General features: G+C 39.7%; 1 protein-coding gene across 12 annotated transcripts in view; it reads right to left on the bottom strand.

The window, feature by feature from the left end:
- The window catches only part of LOC126185655 (C-Jun-amino-terminal kinase-interacting protein 4), a 270,109-nt gene that overhangs the window by 150,419 nt on the left and 97,776 nt on the right, over positions 1–21,914 (bottom strand). For 9 of the 12 annotated variants that reach the window (XM_049928155.1, XM_049928156.1, XM_049928146.1 and 6 more), the window contains 4 exons: positions 7,647–7,902; positions 2,927–3,094; positions 2,521–2,704; positions 2,201–2,425 (listed from right to left, as the gene is read on the bottom strand). In XM_049928155.1, coding sequence (XP_049784112.1) covers positions 2,201–2,425; positions 2,521–2,704; positions 2,927–3,094; positions 7,647–7,902 — 833 coding nt within the window. The remainder of the gene's footprint in view (positions 1–2,200; positions 2,426–2,520; positions 2,705–2,926; positions 3,095–7,646; positions 7,903–21,914) is intronic. The other 3 variants (XM_049928150.1, XM_049928147.1, XM_049928157.1) reach the window with 1 other exon arrangement.

Here is a 21,914-nt window from a genome sequence, read left to right as displayed (position 1 = left end):
TATGTTTTCTCTTTCAATATGTCTTGTGATATCCACGAATTTCTATGAGGTCTAGTCTTTTTACCTATTTGATCCTCTGCTGTCTTCACTATTTCATGTCTCAAAGCTACCCACAGATATTACCATCAAATGTAATAGTTCATATTATGCAATTCCAAACAAATGGAAATGACTCACAGATTCCACAAACAGATATCAATGTGCACACACACTATATTAAACCCTATGTGTGGAATATTTGTCATCCAGAGGAATAAGAAACTGAAGTAGCACCAGCTGTGGATAAGTTAATAAAAAACTGAGTTCTGCCTGCCCTGCATTTAAAAATCTTTCCCACTGTGTTGACTTATAGGCAGAATCCTACCACAAGGTTTAACTTCCCATCAATGATGATCATTTAGAGGGTTGCTAGCATTGTTGTTGTTGTGGTCTTCAGTCCTGAGACTGGTTTGATGCAGCTCTCCATGCTACTATATCCTGTGAAAGCTTCTTCATCTCCCAGTACCTACTGCAACCTACATCCTTCTGAATCTGCTTAGTGTATTCATCTCTTGGTCTCCCCCTACGATTTTTACCCTCCACGCTGCCCTCCAATACTAAATTGGTGATCCCTTGATGCCTCAGAACATGTCCTACTAACCGATCCCTTCTTCTGGTCAAGTTGTGCCACAAACTTCTCTTGTCCCCAATCCTATTCAATACTTCCTCATTAGTTATGTGATCTACCCATCTAATCTTCAGAATTCTTCTGTAGCACCACATTTCGAAAGCTTCTATTCTCTTCTTGTCCAAACTATTTACCGTCCATGTTTCACTTCCATACATGGCTACACTCCATACAAATACTTTCAGAAACGACTTCCTGACACTTAAATCTATACTCGATGTTAACAAATTTCTCTTCTTCAGAAACGCTTTCCTTGCCATTGCCAGTCTACATTTTATATCCTCTCTACTTCGACCATCATCAGTTATTTTGCTCCCCAAATAGCAAAACTCCTTTACTACTTTAAGTGTCTCATTTCCTAATCTAACTCCCTCAGCATCACCCGACTTAATTCGACTACATTCCATTATCCTCGTTTTGCTTTTGTTGATGTTCATCTTATATCCTCCTTTGAAGACACTGTCCATTCCGTTCAACTGCACTTCCAGGTCCTTTGCTGTCTCTGACAGTATTACAATGTCATCGGCTTGCATACTTTCTCAAAATACCCTCCTAAGCCACAATATTCTGGGCCAAAGCAAGTAACATCAAAACAATATTCGTTTCACATAGAAGTGCAGTAACAATATTAGTAAAGTTGTAACCAAGCACTTGCAGAAGTCTCTTCAAGGACCTGGAGATTCTTATCTTGGGTTTCTTAGACAGCTTCCAAAGTAATTTTTCTGTAACAGTACTGTGTTTGTAATTACTAATAAAAGTTAATTTACATTGAACTATGAAATTAACAACCAAAATATCAGAAGTAGAAAATTAGCACAGACTATGAATCCTTGTTGTCTAGTTTCAGGATGGAAAATGGGGCTTTTGTAGTCTAATGCATTAGTCTACAATAGGCAACAGATGTCTACCAGAAAATCACAAATCCTCAAATTTTCAAAAACGAACTAGAAGAGTACCTTATTGACCAGTCTTCTTATAATTTATCACAATATATTGACTCACGTATGTAAATTCTCTGAATCATTAAGTTAAATAAATTCTCAGTACCGAGTAGCAGATAAAAACAACAGCCAAGTAGTGTAAGATAAACAGCAGTAGCTATGTTTCAAAGTAGCAGTCAAATTGTTATTTGTGTGCTTTCCAGTAGTGGTTTACAATGGGGTTGTTTCTGCACTTTAATGTTAACTTTATTTCATGCCACATCCCTTGCAGTCCCTCCTTCATAATGAAAATTATGAAACAATATGAGAGTGAATGTCAACTTCTCAAAGATTTTTATAAGTCTTTTTCCCCTTATCTGTCAAAACTCAGCAACATCAAACAATGGAAACTCCAGGTTGGAATACCAACAATATTAGAAAATTCCTAGTATTGTTGAAACTCAGCAACGGTTTTAAGTTTTATCAATTATTGCTTCACATATAATCAATTTAATCATGTACACATCTGTCTCTCTCAGATTGGCAAACTGTAACTCAAAATTAAGACTTTAAGTCTGTAATAAACTATTTTAGTAGCTTGTAATGTATGTACCTTTATTTGATGATGAATTAGCAACCTGTTCTGGGGCTTCACTCCCAGTAGCACAGCTCACTAATGTTATCTTTCCAATATTAGGTTCATTTTCTGTTTCACACTCCTCATTTTCATGATTTTCTTCAGACTTTTCTTCAGTTTCTCTGTTGTTTTCTTCTTGTAATTCAGAAGCTTCCTTGTTGTTTATCTCATCTCCATTAACATAATCAGTCTCTCTGGCTCCTATAAAAAACATTTAAAAAGTATTTACATTTCTGTTTTTAATCACAAAACGTGTAATTTTTCAATTACTTCTCAGGCATAAAAATTTAGTGTACCTGGAACACTTGCAATACAGAGCAAGTGTGAACTACATACACTGAAGGTTTCTAAGACATCAGCTGGATTATTGGCATCAATAACAGTCACTTTACTACAAGAATGTGTGCTGGTGCATATCCAAACTAGTGATGAAAGCTGTTGTTCCAATTCTTCACATTCCTTCCCCAGTTTTTCACCTTCCTGTTAAAGTGATGGAAATATAATCAAGGCTTCTTAGTAACAGTGATAGCTACTGTGAAAATGTTATTTGATTACAAATATAATCAATATACTGATATCGCTAAACAATGTTTCACAGTAATACATAAATAAAGCTTCCTGCTCTTAACACATTCCCAAAATCTCTACATTTTGTTTTGACAACCTTACCCATGGTCTCCAAATTTTGTTTGGTTGTCTTACCTTTAATTCTTGATCAAGTTTTTCAATCTCAGAGCAGTTCTTTTCAGATTGTTCTTCTTCACCTTTCTCCTCACCTTCTGGGCGTGTATAAAACACACTTGCTCCAACAATATTCCCACCGTCACGTGTACGGCCACCAGTGAGATTTACTCCAGCTGCACACCAGATCTATTACATAAAAATTCATATTTTACAACAAAAATTAAAGTAAATTAATCCTGAAGTTAGACAGGATACACTGACACTATGATCTCAGTGAGACTCTAGTACAGCTGGCAAGGGACGATCCCCAACAGGTAGTAACACTGTTGTCAGCTTTAAAATGTGAAGTGCAGACAGCCACAGACAAAAATTATATTCATCTATAGAGCTGTGATGATACCGAGCCATTGCCATTACTTAAGCAACTGAGGTAGATGTGTGGAGCAGCTACGCCAAGATCATGGCAACTGTCAGGGATATTCTCTCACCAACTTATCACAGTGGATTTTATCATCAATTCTCATTTTCAGGTTTCCTGTTTGATGAAACATGCAAACCAACCTCAGAAATTTGTTTTCCACCACAACAGCATATTTTGTGTAAAAATATAATTTGTTGCTTTGAACATGTGGAAAAGTAAATTTTACTTGTGATTATTACAGCTGTAATGTTAGTGGTTGTTATCAGTTACCTATTGACAACTGTACAATAGCAAACTATATCCTATGGATATTGTGTCTGTTGAAGATGGGCAGAATGGTAAATGAAAAAATCAGTTTGCTGCTGCATTCTGATTTATTTGATTGCAGCTTGTGGAACTATTTTGTTTCGGTATTTCTGCAAGTCAGATCTTTCAACTTATGGGCATAGCTCCACCATGAGCAAAGAGAAGAACTGCTGCAAAGGCTGAAAAATAGAAGCAACTGACATGCTCCCAGACACCTTATGTTTGGACACATTCCTCAGCCACTGAGGCTGAAATCAAGAGAGATTTTTACAATCAACCAAAGCAACCACATCACCACCTAATAAAGGCAGAGTAGAACTGTGGTAGAATTAATCTGCAATAGGTCCAAGGAACAATCTGAAGAAGGAATTTTCTAATGGTTTAGAGCTCCTTAATTCAACATAGAAAGTCCTGAATAACATTCCGGACAGGCATATTCCAGTATAAAGAGAATTTCAAGAAATGGGGCTACATTAATACTAAGGAATTCTTTGAGTGTGATGAGTTACACATGAACACTCCTCTTGCTAATCTGCAGTAACCTGGATGAATTATGAACCTTAGATACTTGGTTACAGAAAATAAGAAGGCTATTCAATTTTATGTATTCTGGACTAATTTTGGATTTCGAGCACCTGAAAGTCTTGGTGGACACTATTTTTGTTACCACATGACATATTACAATATTATTTAACGTGTTTTTAATGTGCTGACTCAGTTATGTCACCTAAGTTTTTTTTAATACTGCAAATTATAGTTTTACTTAATAATTTTATTATTCCTATCATCACACTTGGTCTTGGAGAAGAAACAATAAATAAACCTTGAAAAGAACATTAATCTAATACTTCATATTTATATTCAAGGACACTTATCAAAGCCAAGACCAACAGATTTGTTTAAACAAATGAGTAAAAAATGGTGAAAACAGAAGAGGCATTGAGCAGCAGACAGGAATTGGAAAGACGAAAAACTGCTCCGCTGTATATTTCTTCCCAGAGGTGTTAGTTCCTTGGCACAAAAGTAGTGTTTCTGTCAATCTTTAACAGTATTGAAGAATGCAAGTGGCAAATTTGCATCTCTTGCATCGCATGCTCTGTCACTGCTGAGTTCAAAATGTCAGTCTGAGCTGCAGTCATATAAACATGGCCGCCTTGAGGGATTCTCCCACAAAGTACAAATTTCAAAGCATTATTAGTTTCCTGCAAGCAGAAAGGAATAGTACTTTTCATGGAGTAATTTCCTAATAATAACAAATTAATCTTGCAACTCTTATTGTTTATGATACAGCAGGATATCATGGTGCCTTGAACCTGCTGTGCATGCTGTCTGCTAGTTGATTAGGGTGAGGATACCCCCAGAGCGAGTTCAATTTTATGACTTGGAATTAGCGTTTTCCCACTGTTTGAAATATTTTTATTGGTTCTGTGTCTTCAGTATGCTGGGGTTGGACTGGATCTGCAACTTTCCAATTCCAACGACTGTTACAAAAACTTTCCTAAGTTGCACAGGAAGAACATTTTTATTTACAGGTGACCAGTTTTTAACTGTTTGTTCATTATAAAATCAGCCACAAACCTCAGCTTTCACTGCACAAGTCATACAAGTGGAAAATTGGGCATGAAATCAATAACTGTAGTAACAGATAATGTATGCACATTGCTGTCAGATGGTTGACAGTGTTTATGCAAGACTTACATTTATGGCCAATGTGATAGTGGAAAAATAGTCCAAGACTGGTCATCAATAAATAAACGTTTTTCCTATGCAACGTAATACGGTTTTCATAAGGTACTGAAATTCTTTATTGGTCCCTTCAAATTTTCTATGTTTACAATGTTAATTCACATCCACATCTGCATTACTAAAACTATAAATGTCTGCCTTTTTAACTTAATGAAGTAATGTTCATGGAGAAAAATAAGTGTAACTGACATAAAATGACACTGGCAACTAGCAGGTAGTGTTAAATTCAGTTAACTTCCTCAAGCCCTGCCTTCCTAGTTTTGAAGTAACCGAACTCGTTAAAAGTGGGAACAACTCATGCTGCAGTACTTTATCTTATAACACTGCCAACTTAACGAAACTACACTGTGTGTATTGTTTGTCATAGTTATGTTACTAAACAAAGTGTTGGGCTGGGCAAAACTTCTGTATTAGTCCAAATAGATGGGAAGTTGGCAACAATTAACAAGGACTATGAAAGTGCCTCATCTGGATAAAATGCAAACTAGTTTCAAGCCACTGCAGGCAAGGTGCCTGCACTAAATGGAAATTGTTGGTACATTAATCTAAAAAAATTCTAATAAGTTTGATTTGCTGGGAGACATCATCAAGTATTACACAGTGTACATATTTTTGCAGAATATACAACTATATCTGGGATGGTAGTTAAGAGGGACATAGTAGCACAGCTCAAATAGCTGTAAGTGAAAATAGTGGCATCGATATTTAAATAAAATCATGATTGTCACATGCTTTTGGCATTTCTTTTGGGATATGTCCCAATTTTTGAGGCATGATTAGGTTGAGACCTGAAAGCACAGTTAAAATTTAACTGCAAAGTCTGCTCTGTATCATGTCATATGGAAGCATATTTCATCATGCAATCACGTATCTACATACAGGTAATGTCATGATTATCAGTATCAAACTTAATTCTCTCATTGGTCTGCCATCTTGTGTAATACGTCATCACTACCAGCTGTCATATTTTAGCCATTTCCTTAAAATAATAATTGTTAATGTAACAATATTATGAGAACAAAAGTTCCCACTAACCATATAGTGGTGATGCTGGGTCGAAGATAGGCACAACAAAAAGGCTCGCCCAATTATAACTTTTGGCTATTAAGGCCTTCATCATAATATTGTTACATTCCATCCTAGATTTTCCATTGTTTAATTTTTAATGTAAGATGTATAAAATTTTATGACTTGAAGTTAAGAGATACTTCTTGCCTAGAGTTTGGTGTCATAGATATGTATTAACACATTATAATTACTTTCAGGTTTCCAGTAAATTTTTGACTGTTTATAAACTAGAAGCCCAGACAAAGAAATTCACTAGAAGCAATTGAAACAAACTTTAATTCTGGAATTTTGGCAAAAAGTTAGGAACTACCAAAGTAAGAAAATCTAAAACTGTTGTAAGACCACAGGTCTCAAATTGGTGGTCAATAAAATTAATACAATTGCTTATTTATGTTTTATAGAATATGTGCTTAATGCTTTGCTGCCATTTACATTTTCCTGTAATTTACACAATTTTTAAAGTTCCAAAAAGTAACACAGGTGTTTTCCTGTAGTTGCACAAAATGGAATAACCTGAAAATGCAACTATATTTTCATTACTCCCCATCTGGAACATATTCATATGTTTGTGTTCAATCAGTAGTAACATCATTCTTTGTAGCATGGAAGATTGGGCTTTTTGACCTAGGGCATCAGTACAAAATTAGATCTTTGGAATTTATGATTCCACCTAAAAATTATGGTAATAATCTTAATCATTTCCCAGTACAGAATCAAGTTTTATTCAAGCACAGACAAACACAAATAGGATAAAATCATCATCATCATCATCATCATCATCATCATCATCATCATCAGTCTTTAAGATGGTGGTCCTCTGACTACTTCTCAGTGTTATGAGCTGCAAGGAGCTACCAGAGTTTGTGTTGCCACCTAAAGTAAAACATGCATTAATCTATCATGACCCAAGATCAGTAATTAAATGACTCTGCAACACTTTCCTGTCACCCTCTTTGAACAAATCTGCCCGAGTACTCTGAATAATTTTGCTCAACATGAATAATACTTCAACTAACAACAGAAATAATACTCATATTCTAAGTGCCAGCTAACTTCAGCTACTTGGCAGATTCATAAACACAAACCATCAGTATTACCTAGCAAAATACATACAAATACTAATGCAATTAAGATGCTGTAAAGTACAGTTCATAACTTAAAATAAAGGTGCAGAAGTGAAAATGGCATGATGTGTACCTGCATATTTACCTTCATCCCAGTTTCTCTCTCATGAAGAGGTCGACAATAAACAGGGACAGGGACAGGCACATGGCCTCCACTAGTGCTAGACAACCGTGGTGTATGTGGTGGTGGACCTCCACTACCAGGTTTCGCAGGCAAACTCCATCCATATGCCTGCAGACGACCATCATCTTTACGTACATGTGCTCGCACTTGTCTGTACTGCTCACGTCGCTCTGTCGCACGTCGTTGTGCCAGCTTCTCTGATGATCTGATTTGGGAACAATCATTCTTTTTAACTTGCGTCCTCTTTTTTAATTAAGTAATATTTACTATAAATGGGCTAAGTTGATCCCTTACAGTAGTAGGGCATGGGGGCAGCAGCTTCACAGGCGTATCTCAGACAATAACTTAACTCAATTTTGTAAAAATCTATATCGCAATGCCTCAGTGTTGTCACAACTCTGTAGACTGCTGCTGTTTTCACCTGTGGCTACTGCCGCTTCACGATGTAAAAATGGCAGCAGCACTATGAGATGTCAGAGATCTTTTTATACCATTTTGAATACAATAATTTCTTACCCTCTTTTCATGTAGAGTACAGGAAATTTTTGATTATCTGAGTAAGATCTGACACTGAATATGAGAGATCTAACAGTGGAAAATGAGAGAAGTAAAAGGACTGTGGTTGCATTGGTGGAAATGAGGCCTGTGTAGCACTGAAATGGCAACAGGGAAGGGGGCAGGTCGGTGACGGATAATGGCTAACGAAGGCTGAGGTGAGGACTGTTATGGGAATGTAGGATATATTGTAGGGAGAGTTCCCACCTATGCAATTCAGAAAAGTTGGTGTTGGTGGGAAGGATCCAGATGGCACAGGCAGTGAAGCAGTCACTGAAATGAAAAACATCATGCTGGGCAACGTGCTCAATAAGTGGATGGCTCAGCTGTTGGTCAAAGTTTGTCGGTGGCCATTCATGGGGACAGGAAGCTTGTTGGTTGTCATGCCCACATAGAATGCAGCACAGTGGTTGCTGCCTAGCTTGTAGATCGCATTACTGGTTTCACAGGCAGCTCTGCCTTTGATGGGATAGGTGATGCTTGGGACCTCACTGGAGTAGGTGGTGGCAATGGGAGGATGTATGGGACAGATCTTGCATCTAGGTCTATTACAGCGATATGAGCCATGAGGCAAGGGGTTGGAAGCAGGGGTTGTGTCGAATGGACAATGATACTGTAGAGATTCAGTGGGTGGCAGAATACCACTGTTGGGGAGTGGGACGGATAGTGGGTAGGACATTCCTCATTTCAGGGCACAATGATAGGTAGTCGAAACTCTGATGGAGTCAGTTGCTTCAGTCTTAGGTGATACTGAGTCATGAGGTTAAGGCTCCTCTGTGGTCAGACAATGGGATTTTTGGAGGTGGTGGATGACTGTAGAGAGATGCATGGGACATCTGTTTTTGTACGAGGATGGGAAGGTACTTACAGTCTGTGAAGGCCTCAATAAGACACGTGGTATATTTCAATAGAGACTGCTCATCACTACAGATGTGACAGCCACAGGACGCTAGACTGTGTGGAAGGGACTTCTTGGTATGGAATGAGTGGCAGCTGTCGAAGTGGAGGTATTGCGGGTGGTTGGTTGGTCTGATGTGGATGGAGGTACTGATCTTTGACATGGAGGTCAACATCGAAGAAGGTGGATTGTTGGGTTAAGGAGGATCATGTGAAGTGACTGGGAGAAAAGTGTTTATGTTCTGGAGCAACGTGGATAGCGTGCTCTCACCCTCAATCCAAATCACGATGGTGTCATCAATGAATCTGATACAAGTGACGAGTTTGTGATTCTGGATGCTTAGAAAAGATTCCTCTATCTGGCCCACGAATAGGTTGGCATAGGATGGTGCCATGCGGATGCCCATAGTCATACCCCAGATTTGTTTGCAGCTGATGCCTTCAGAGGAGAAGTAATTGTGGGTGAGGATATAGTTGGTCATGGAGACTAGGAAGAAGGTCGTAAGTTTGGAATCCATTGGGTGTTGGGAAAACTGCACTCAACAGCACCAAGGCCATGGGCATTAGGGATGTTCTTGTAAAGGGAGGTAGCATCAATAGTGATGAGCAGAGTACCATGTGGTTAAAGAACTGTGGAGAGCTGGTGGAGGAAATGGTTGGTATCTTTTATATAGGAGGGTAGGTTACAGGTAATAGGTTGAAGGTTTTGGTCTATGAGAGCAGAAATTCTCTCTGTGGGGGCCCAGTAACTGGCCGCAATGGGGTTTCCTGAGTGGTTGGGTTTATGGACTTTAGGAAGCATGTAGAAGGTAGGTGTGCAGGGAGTGGTAGGGCTGAGCAGAGAGGTGGACTCTGCAGAGAGGTTCTGTGTTGGGCCTAAGACTTTGAAGCGAGACTGGAGATCCTGCTGGATTTCTGGAATGTGGTCAGTGTGACAACAGCTGTGTGTGGATGAATCTGACAGCTGGCAAACCAACAATGGAGAAGCCTTTGGCAGCAGGTAGGATTATAAGTTTGGGATCAGTTTCTAGGTGGTGGATTGCAGTTCTATCTGCAGATGTAAGGTTAGCTTGCATGTTGAGGGATTTGGTGTTCATCTTCTCCTCCCACACGAGTCCGGACACAAGCATCACCTATCCCTTCAAAGACAGGGCTACCTGTGAAACCAGTAATGTGACCTACAAGCTAAGCAGCAACAACTGTGCTGCATTCTACATGGGCATGACAATCAACAAGCATGAATGACCACTGACGAACAGTGGCTGAGAAACAGCTGAACCATCCAGTTGCTGAGCACGCTGCCCAAGATGATGTTTTTCCGTTTCTATGACTGCTTCACTGTCTGTGCCATCTGGATCCTTCCCTCCAATACGAGCCTTTCTGAACTGCACAGGTGGGAACTCTCCCTACAGTTGATCCTACATTTCCATAACCCTCCTGGCTAACTTCGTTAGCCATTGTCCTTCACCCACCCACCCCTTCTCTGTTTCCATTCCAGCACTACACAGCCCTCTATTCCACCAACGCACCAAAAGTCAAAAGTCTTTCTACTTCTCTCCTTTTCCACTGCCCCCTCTCCCAAACCCCAATCTGCCCTTTGTCTACCATTCTGACTGCACCTAACTGCCCTAACCTCTTCCACTCTTGTCCCTGTATGCTTCCACAAGCAGCGCTTTACCATCCCCCATACCTTCCCTGCTATTCCTCCCTCTCTCTGGATTAGGTCTCTTCAATGCTTTGGGCTTAACCATTCATGAGGAAGTGAATCAAATTCAGACAGACATTCCAAATGGAAAGTTAAATCAGCTGTTGGAAAAATATGATGATATTTTTTCCAGAGCATTATTGATTCATATCCTACTTCCAAGCCAGAAGAACGGATGTCAAAATTAACAGGTGGTGTGAACTTTCCCAAGCTGGACCTTAAAGAAACATATCTGCAAATCCCTTTGGACAAAGATATAACACAGCCTTATGCTGATAAATGCCCCATTTGATCTCTACGTTGCAAAAGGTTACCCTTTGGAATAGCCAGCACACCGTGTTTGTTCCAGTGGTATTTAGAACAATTAATCTGGATGGCTCCAAATGCTGTGAAGTACCTTGATAATGTAACTGTCTTGGGCACAACTCCACAGGAGCTCTTACAGAATGCGTTTTCAAGTTGCCACAATAAATTTGAAATGCAACAAAGTCAAGTGAATCTCACTTCAATGTGAACTTCAATACAAGTGTCACATACTGTCTGCAAACAACATCAAGCAAACTTTGCAACATGTTGATGTCATTAAAAACCTTCAAGCCCAAAAGGATGTCAAGCAATTACATTCCATAGTAGTATAAATAACTTGGTATTGGATTATTGGATGTTTCTCCCTCATGATATATCAGTGAACCACTGCACAAGTTGTTATGTACATGCCCCAAACAGACATGGTACATTTAATAAATTAAAACAAGTTTGCTTGATGCCAAATGTCCTACAACTTATGATCCGAGCAAAATGCTCACAACTGCTGCTGATGCTTCAGACTATGGTATAGGAGCCATTCTGTCATATCGGCATTATGGTTGTGAACGACCAATTGTGTTCACTTCAAAGACTTTGACAGTGGCACAAAGATATTACAGTCAGATTGAGGAGGCGGCTCTCATGATTATATCAGCAGTCAAGAAATTTCATGATTACATTTACAAACATAAATTTAGCCACCTTGCAGACCACAAATGTTCAGTGGCTGTCTTTGGACTGTTCCAACATGAACAGCTCGTTGCTTTCACATCTATCGATATGGCGAGATAGAGTCACACTCAGCTGCTGCCTGTTTTTCGAATGATATCAGTTCAGACACCGTGAAAAATTTCCCTTTAAACTCAAATTTAATTGCCAAACTTGTGCCTAAAGACCCTGTTTTGAGTATGATCAAACAGTACACTCAAATAGAAGGGACTAATGATAAGAAGTTACTTAATCAGCCAGAGATTAAAACTTACTGGAACATGAGGCAAACACTTACAGTGAAGAAAGGTGTCACTATTTTACATTCAGACTCAGGCAAGACATGTGTGGTTACCCCTAGGATACTTCAATCTCAGGTACTACTGATGCTACATCAATGCCACTGGGACATAGTTCATACTAAATGCATTGGCAGAGAGCAATGCTACCGGAAAAGTATTAACAACAACACTGAAATGATGTTGGTTAGATGTCAGTCATTGTTGTGGTCTTCAGTCTAATGACTGGTTTGATGCAGCTCTCCATGCTACTCTATCCTGCGCCAACTTTCTCATCTTCGAGTAAGTACTGCAACACACATCTGTGATTTTTATCCCCCACACTTCTTTCCAACACTACATTTGTGATCCTTTGAGATCTCAGAATGTGTCCTTTCAACTGATCCCTTCTTTTAGTGAAGTTGTGCCACAAATTTCTTGTATCCCAATTCTATTTGGTACCTCTCACTAGTTACGTGATCTACCCAACTAATCTTCAGCATTCTCCTGCAGCACCACATTTCAAAAGTTTCCTTACTCTTCTTGTCCAAACAGTTTATCGCCCATGTTTCACTTCGACACGTGGCTACACTCCAGACAAAATTGCTCAGAAAGGACTTACTAACACTTACATCTATATTCGATGTCAACAAATTTCTGTTCTTCAGACATACTTTTCTTGCCACTGAGAGTCTACATTTATATCTCTTCACTATGATCATCCAAATAGCGAAACTCATCTACTACTCTTAGTGACTCGTTACCTGATCTCATTCCTGTTGTATAACTTGATTTAATTCACCTACCTTCCATTGCCATTGTTTTGCTTTTTGTTGACATTCATTTTATCTTCATCCTTTCAAGACACTGTCCATTCCATTCAACTGCTCTTGCAAGTACTTTGCTGTCTCAGGAAGAATTATGATGTCATCAACAAACCTCAAACTTTTTATTTCTTGTCCCTGAACTTCTACTCCAGTTTTTCTTTTGTTTCCTTCACTTCTTGCTCAATGTACAGATTGAGTAACATTGGGGATAGGCTACAACCCCATATCAATTCCTTCTCAACTGCTGCTTCCCTTTCAATGTCTCTTCACCCCCTATATTTTATTATGCCTGCTACCTTCAGAATTTCAAAGGAGTATTCCAGTCAACATTGTCAAATGCATTCTCCATGTCTAAGAACGCTGTAAATGTAGGTTTTGTATCTCCTTAACTTATCTTCTAACACAAGTCATATTCCAAAATTGAAACTGATCTTACTCGAGTCAGTTTCTACCAGTTCTTTCATTGTTCTGTATAGAATTCATGTTAATATTTTGCAACCATGACTTATTAAACTGAGAGTTTAGTAATTCATGCACCTGCCAGAACCTGCTCTCTTTGGAATTAGAATTTTTACATTCTTCTTCCTCCCCCCATGAACCATGGACCTTGCCATTGGTGGGGAGGCTTGCGTGCCTCAGTGATACACATAGCCATACCATAGCTGCAACCACAACTGAGGCGTATCTGTTGAGAGGTCAGACAAACGTGTTGTTCCTGAAGAGGGGCAGTATCCTTTTCAGTAGTTGCAGGGACAACAGTCTGGATGATTGACTGATCTGGCGTTGCAACACTAACCAAAACGGACTTGCTGTTCTGGTACTGCAAACGGCTGAAAGCAAGGGGAAACTACAGCCGTAATTTTTCCCGAGGGCATGCAGCTTTACTGTATGATTAAATGATTATGGCGTCCTTTTGGGTAAAATATTCCGGAGGTAAAATAGTCCCCCATTCGGATCTCCGGGTGGGGACTACTCAGGAGGACGTTGTTATCAGGAGAAAGAAAACTGGCGTTCTACGGATCGGAGCGTGGAATGTCAGATCCCTTAATCGTGCAGGTAGGTTAGAAAATTTAAAAAGGGAAATGGATAGGTTAAAGTTAGATATAGTGGGAATTAGTGAAGTTCGGTGGCAGGAGGAACAAGACTTCTGGTCAGGTGAATACAGGGTTATAAATACAAAATCAAATAGGGGTAATTCAGGAGTAGGTTTAATAATGAATAAAAAAAATAGGAGTGCAGGTAAGCTACTACAAACAGCATAGTGAATGCATTATTGTGGCCAAGATAGACACGAAGCCCACGCCTACTACAGTAGTACAAGTTTATATGCCAACTAGCTCTGCAGATGATGAAGAAATTGATGAAATGTATGATGAGATAAAAGAAATTATTCAGATAGTGAAGGCAGACGAAAATTTAATAGTCATGGGTGACTAGAACTCGATAGTAGGAAAAGGAAGTGAAGGAAACGTAGTAGGGGAATATGGATTGGGGGGAAGAAATGAAAGAGGAAGCTGCCTGGTAGAATTTTGCACAGAGTATAACTTAATCATAGCTAACACTTGGTTCAAGAATCATGAAAGAAGGTTGTATACATGGAAGAACCCTGGAGATACTATCAGGTTTCAGATAGATTATATAATGGTAAGACAGAGATTTAGGAACCAGGTTTTAAATTGTAAGACATTTCCAGGGGCAGATGTGGACTCTGACCACAATCTATTGGTTATGAACTGTAGATTAAAACTGAAGAAACTGCAAAAAGGTGGGAATTTGAGGAGATGGGACCTGGATAAACTGAAAGAACCAGAGGTTGTACAGTGTTTCAGGCAGAGCACAAGGGAACAATTGACAGGAATGGAGGAAAAAAATACAGTAGAAGATGAATGGGTAGCTTTGAGAGATGAAATAGTGAAGGTAGCAGAGGATCAAGTAGGTAAAAAGATGAGGGCTAATAGAAATCCTTGGGTAACAGAAGATATATCGAATTTAATTGATGAAAGGAGAAAATATAAAAATGCAGCAAATGAAGTAGGCAAAAAGGAATACAAACGTCTCAAAATGAGATCAACAGTAAGTGCAAAATGGCTAAGCAGGGATGGCTAGAGGACAAATGTAAGGATATAGAGGTGCATATCACTAGGATTAAGATAGATACTGCCTACAGGAAAATTAAAGAGACCTTTGGAGAAAAGAGAAACACTTGCATGAATATCAAGAGCTCAGTTGGAAACCCAGTTCTCAGCAAAGAAGGGAAAGCAGAAAGTTGAAGGAGTATATTGAGGGTCTATACAAGGGCGATGTTCTTGAGGACAATATTATCGAAATGGAAGAGGATGTAGATGAAGATGAAATGAGACATATAATACTGCATGAAGAGTTTGACAGAGCACTGAAATACGTAAGTCAAAACAAGGCCCCGGGAGTAGACAACATTCCATTAGAACTACTGACAGACTTGGGAGAGCCACGCCTAACAAAAGTCTACCATCTAGTGAGCAAGATGTATGAAACATGTGAAATACCCTCGGACTTCAAGAACAATATAATAATTCCAACCCCAAAGAAAGCATGTGTTGAAAGATGTGAAAATTACCGAACTACCAGTTTAATAAGCCACGGCTGCAAAATACTAACACGAATTCTTTACAGACGAATGGAAAAACTGGTAAAAGCCGACCTAGTAAAGGAAAAGCAAAACTATGTTTCTAGCATTTGTAGACTTAGAGAAAGCTTTTGACAATGTTGACTGGAATACTCTCTTTCAAGTTCTGAAGGTGGCAGGGGTAAAATACAGGGAGCGAAAGGCTATTTACAATTTGTACAGAAACCAGACTGCAATTATGAGTCGAGGGGCATGAAACGGAAGCAGTGGTTGGGAAGGGAGTGAGACAGGGTTGTAGCCTATCCCAGGTGTTATTCAATCTGTATATTGAGTAAGCAGTAAAGGAAACAAAAGAAAAAGAGTAGGAGTAGGAATTAGAATCCATGGAGAAGAAATAAAAACTTTGAGGTTTGCCAACAACATTGTTATTCTGTCAGAGACAGCAAAGCACCTGGAAGAGCAGCTGAACAGAATGGACAGTGTCTTGAAAGGAGGATATAAGATGAACATCAACAAAAGCAAAACGAGGATAATGGAATGTAGTTTAACTAAATCCGGATATGCTGCGGGAATTAGATTAGGAAATAAGATGCTTATAGTATTAAATGAGTTTTGCTATTTGGGGAGCAAAATAACTGATGATGGTCGAAGTAGAGAGGATATAAAATGTGGACTCACAATGGCAAGGAAAGCGTTTCTGAAGAACAGAAATTTGTTAACTTCGAGTATAGATTCAAGTGTCAGGAAGTCGTTTCTGAAAGTATTTGTATGGAGTGTAGCCATGTATGGAAGTGACACATGGACGATAAATAGTTTAGAAAAGAAGAGAATAGAAGCTTTTGAAATGTGGTGCTACAGAAAAATGCTGAAGATTAGGTGAGTAGATCACATAACTAATGAGTAGGTATTGAACAGAATTGGGGAAAAGAGAAATTTGTGGTGCAACTTGACTAGGAGAAGGGATCATTTGGTAGGACATATTCTGAGGCATCAAGGGATCACCAATTTAGTATTGGTGGGCAGCTTGGAGGGTAAAAATCATAGAGGGAGACCAATAGATGAATACACTAAACAGATTCAGAAGGATGTATGTTGCAGTAGGCACTAGGAGATGAAGAGGCTTGCACAGGATAGAGTAGCATGGAGAGCTGCATCAAACCAGTCTCTGGACTGAAGACCACAACAATAACAACATTCTTCTTAAAACCTGAGGGTATTCCGCCTGTCTCATACATCTTGCACATCAGTTGAAAGAGTTTTGTCATTTCTGCCTCTCCTAATGTTATCAGTAGGTCTGACGGAATGTCATATAATCCCAGAGCTTCATTTCCGTTTATGTCATTCAGTGGTATGTCAAATTCTTCTCTCAGTATCGTAATTCCCATCTCATCCTCTCCCACTTATATAATATTGCTTCGAAGTTCGTCTCCCTTGTATAGACCCACTATAAACCTTCCACCTTTCAGATTTCCATTCTTTGCTTATGACTGGTCTTCCATCTGAGCTCTTGATATTCATACAGTTGCTTCTCTTTTCTCCATAGGCCCCTTTAATTTTCCTCTACGCGATATCTATCTTTCTCCTAGTGAAATCTAGTTCTAAAACCTTCCATCTGTCCTCTAGGCATTCCCATCTAGCTACACTGAACTTCCATTCAATCTTATTTTTCAGACGTTTGTAATCCCTTTCATCTGCTTCAATTGTCGCATTTTTATAATTTCTCCTTTCATCAATTACATTCAATATCTCCTCTGTTATCCAAGGATTTCTACTAGGCCTTGTCTTTTTATCTATTTGATCCTCTGCTTTCTTTACTATTTCATCTTTCAAAGCTACCCATTTGTTTTCAACTGTGTTCCTTTCTGCTGTGCTTGTCAATCATTGCCAAAAGATCTGCCTGAAACTCTCGAAGAGCACTGGTTCATTCAATCTATCTGGATCTTATCTTCTTAATTTCCTACCTTTTTTGCAATTCCTTCAGTTTTAATGTTCAGTTTATAACCAATAAATTCTGGTCATAGTCCACATCTGCCCCCTTGAAATATCTAACAATTAATCAGCTTCTGAAATGTGTGTCTTACCATTATCCTTTATATTATCAATCTGAAACCTGCCTGTGTCTCCACGTCTCTCCCACATATACAGCCTTCCTCCATGACTTTAAAACCAAGTGTTAGCAATGATTAAAATATGCTATGTGCAGAATTCTAGCAGGAAGCTTTCTCTTCCATTCCATTCCACCAGTCCATATTCAGATATTATTTTTCCTTCTCTTCATTTTCCTACTACCAAATTAAATTTTTGTCTCCCTTAACTATCTGAATTTTGTTTATCTCATCATACATTTCTTCAATATCTTAATCATCTGCAGAGCTAGTTGGCATATAAACTTTTACTGTTGGTAGGTGTGGGCTTCAAGTCTGTCCTGGCCATGATAATGTGTTCACTTTGTTGTTTATAGTAGCTTACTCATACTCCTATTTTCTTATCCATTATTAAACCTACTGCATTACCTCTATTTGGTTTTGTGTTTATAACCCTGTATTCACGTGATCAGAAGGTCTGTTTCTGCTGCCTCTGAACTCCAATAATTTCCAAGAAATCTAACATCAAACTATCCATTTCCCTTTCTAAATTTTCTAACCTACCTGCCCAATTAAGGAATCTAATATTCCACACTTAGAACCGTAGAACACCAGTTTTGATTCTCCTGATGATGAGATCCTCCTGAGTAGTACCCACCTGGAGATCCAAATGGGAGACTACTTTACCCAAGAGGAACCCATCATCATTTAACCATACAGTAGAGCTGCATGCCCTAGGGAAAAATTATAGCTACCATCATAGTACCAGCACAGAAAGGTTGTTTCAGCTGATGTTACAAGACCATAACAGTCAATCTCCTGCAACTACTGAAAAGGCTGCTGTCCCTCCTCAGAAACCACACATTTAACCGGCCTCTCAACAGATACCCGTCCACTGTGGTTGCACCTACGCTACAGCTATCCATATTGCTGAGGCACGCAAGCCATCCCACTGATTGTGAGGTCTATGGTTCGTGGGATGGAAAGATGTCACTTATGTAAAAAGTATCAGGCAGCTTGACCTTGGTAACATTTTCCGTTGTCACAGGCACTGCGAAAGCAAAGAGAGCTTCACTCCAAGTTTGAACGCAGCCAAAATGTCTCAGACAAACAGAAGCTAAACGATGTCAAAGCTAGCGTAAGGAGGGCTATGAGTGAAGCGTTCAGTGAATTCAAAAGTAAAATTCCTATGTACCGACTTGACAGAAAATCCCAGGAAGTTCTGGTCTTACGTTAAATCAGTAAGTGGCTCGAAACAGCATATCCAGACACTCCGGGATGATGATGGCATTGAAACAGAGGATGACACGCATAAATCTGAAATACTAAACACGTTTTTCCAAAGCTGTTTCACAGAGGAAGACCACACTGCAGTTCCTTCTCTAAATCCTCGCACAAACGAAAAAATGGCTGACATCGAAATAAGTGTCCAAGGAATAGAAAAGACACTGGAATCACTCAACAGAGGGAAGTCCACTGCGCCTGACGGGATACCAATTCGATTCTACACAGAGTACGCGAAAGAACTTGCCACCCCTTCTAACAGCCGTGTACCGCAAGTCTCTAGAGGAACGGAAGGTTCCAAATGATTGGAAAACAGCACAGGTAGTCCCAGTCTTCAAGAAGGGTCGTCGAGCAGATGCGCAAAACTATAGACCTATATCTCTGACGTCGATCTGTTGTAGAATTTTAGAACATGTTTTCTGCTCGCGTATCATGTCGTTTTTGGAAACCCAGACTCTACTCTGTAGGAATCAACATGGATTCCGGAAACAGCGATCGTGTGAGACCCAACTCGCTTTATTTGTTCATGAGACCCAGAAAATATTAGATACAGGCTCCCAGGTAGATGCTATTTTCCTTGACTTCCGGAAGGCGTTCGATACAGTTCTGCACTGTCGCCTGATAAACAAAGTAAGAGCCTACAGAATGTCAGACCAGTTGTGTGGCTGGATTGAAGAGTTTTTAGCAAACAGAACACAGCATGTTCTTATCAATGGAGAGACGTCTACAGACGTTAAGGTAACCTCTGGCGTGCTACAGGGGAGTGTTATGGGACCATTGCTTTCCACAATATATATAAATGACCTAGTAGATAGTGTCGGAGGTTCCGTGCGGCTTTTCGCAGATGATGCTGTAGTATACAGAGAAGTTGCAGCATTTGAAAATTGTAGCGAAATGCAGGAAGATCTGCAGCAGATAGGCACTTGGTGCAGGGAGTGGCAACTGAGCCTTAACATAGATAAATGTAATGTATTGTGAATACATAGAAAGAAGGATCCTTTATTGTATGATTATATGATAGCGGAACAAACACTGGTAGCAGTTACTTCTGTAAAATATCTGGGAGTATGCGTGCGGAACGATTTGAAGTGGAATGATCACATAAAATTAATTGTTGGTAGGGCGGGTACCAGGTTGAGATTCATTGGGAGAGTCCTTAGAAAATGTAGTCCATCAACAAGGGAGGTGGCTTACAAAACACTCGTTCGACCTATACTTGAGTATTGCTCATCAGTGTGGGATCCGTACCAGATCGGGTTGACGCAGGAGATAGAGAAGATCCAAAGAAGAGCGGCGTGTTTTGTCACAGGGTTATTTGGTAACCATGATTGTGTTACGGAAATGTTTAGCAAACTCAAGTGGCAGACTCTGCAAGAGAGGCGCTCTGCATCGCGGTGTAGCTTGCTCGCCAGGTTTCGAGAGGGTGCGTTTCAGGATGAGGTATCGAATATATTGCTTCCCCGTACTTATACCTCCCGAGGAGATCACAAATGTAAAATTAGAGAGATTCGATCGCGCACGGAGGCTTTCAGACAGTCATTCTTCCCGCGAACCATACGCGACTGGAACAGAAAAGGGAGGTAATGACAGTGGCACGTAAAGTGCCCTCCGCCACACACCGTTGGGTGGCTTGCGGAGTATAAATGTAGATGTAGATGAAACATGGTAACATCTGTATACTGATTCCGCAGGACCATTTCTTGAAAGCTACTGGCCCACCTCATCAATACTTTCTCAAAATTTCCATTTGTCATCGATATCTTCAACAAATACTATTCAGGCTTTTGAAGGATTGCCAAAACCTATTATCACTGACAAGGGCACAAATTTTCTCCTCAGGAATTTAAACTATTTTGTAAAACCAACAGCATTACACAGTTCAGAACCGTTATCCTGAAGCCAATGGCCTCGTTGAAAGATTTGTACATTGTACATACTTTCAGGCCACACATGACAAAGCTCTTTTATCGATGCTCCACTCTAAGTACAGACACACTCCACATTATGCATGACCTCCAGCAGTGAAACTTCATGGAAGACTGCATCAAATATTATTGACAATTTTAAAGCCACTCGTGTATCTGCATCCACAAGCTGAGCTTTGACAACAATTTAAACAAATTTTATCCAAACTACTCACTTCAATGTAGAAGAAAGGGCAAAAGACAAAGGTACCAGGCATAATCATAAAGCAGCTCAGTAATATCATGTTTAAAATTAAATGTTCAAATGGAGCTGCAACTTGCCATAGAAATCACATCATGCTCTTATGTGCATACAGACAGAACTCATAGTTGTTCTACTGAATCAGAAGACCTACATGCAGGCAGTTGTCTGCGCGAACTCCAACATGACCACCACAAATATGTGTGCACTTGGGCACATGCGCGCCCACACACACATGACACTCAACTGCTAGACTTCCACACACAGCTCATACTTTGCAAAGGAAAGATGTCTGCGGGTGCGAAGAAGGTGAAAAAACCTTTCCAATTAGGTGGCTGAACCTGTCCTTCGGGGTCTCCCAGCCATTCATACCGTACACCTTTACCTTTGCTCCACGCTAATTTCTGGGGAACATACTGCTACTAAATATGCTCGCATGGGATTGCAGCTTTTGCAGTTTTGCAGAAAAAGAAATATTATTATGGATGGTGCAACAGCTAGGAAAACAATATACAAAAAACAGAGTAGACTATCTTTTGTAATGTATCCTACATGCCAAATTTACAATGAAAGACAGTTGCCTGTGATATCGCAATACTTGACTCTTGTTGTTCTATTCCTTGTACATCATTGATAAAGAGCCTTGTGGAAAGCCCCTACCTGTCTAACTGTGGAAACTGAGTGTCCCACATGTCTGATCCCAGCTACTAGCTGTCAGGTGCTAGTGGGTGTCATGTCTTGTGAACTACCATCATGGAACAGCCTGCAGAATGTGTGACAGCATTAGAGTCATGTACTACAA

This window comes from Schistocerca cancellata, chromosome 1 (genome assembly GCF_023864275.1).
Source record: "Schistocerca cancellata isolate TAMUIC-IGC-003103 chromosome 1, iqSchCanc2.1, whole genome shotgun sequence".
Taxonomy (NCBI): Eukaryota; Metazoa; Arthropoda; class Insecta; order Orthoptera; family Acrididae; genus Schistocerca; species Schistocerca cancellata.
Note: the sequence above shows the minus strand (reverse complement) of the source record. Positions and strands in the feature narration are given on the sequence as shown.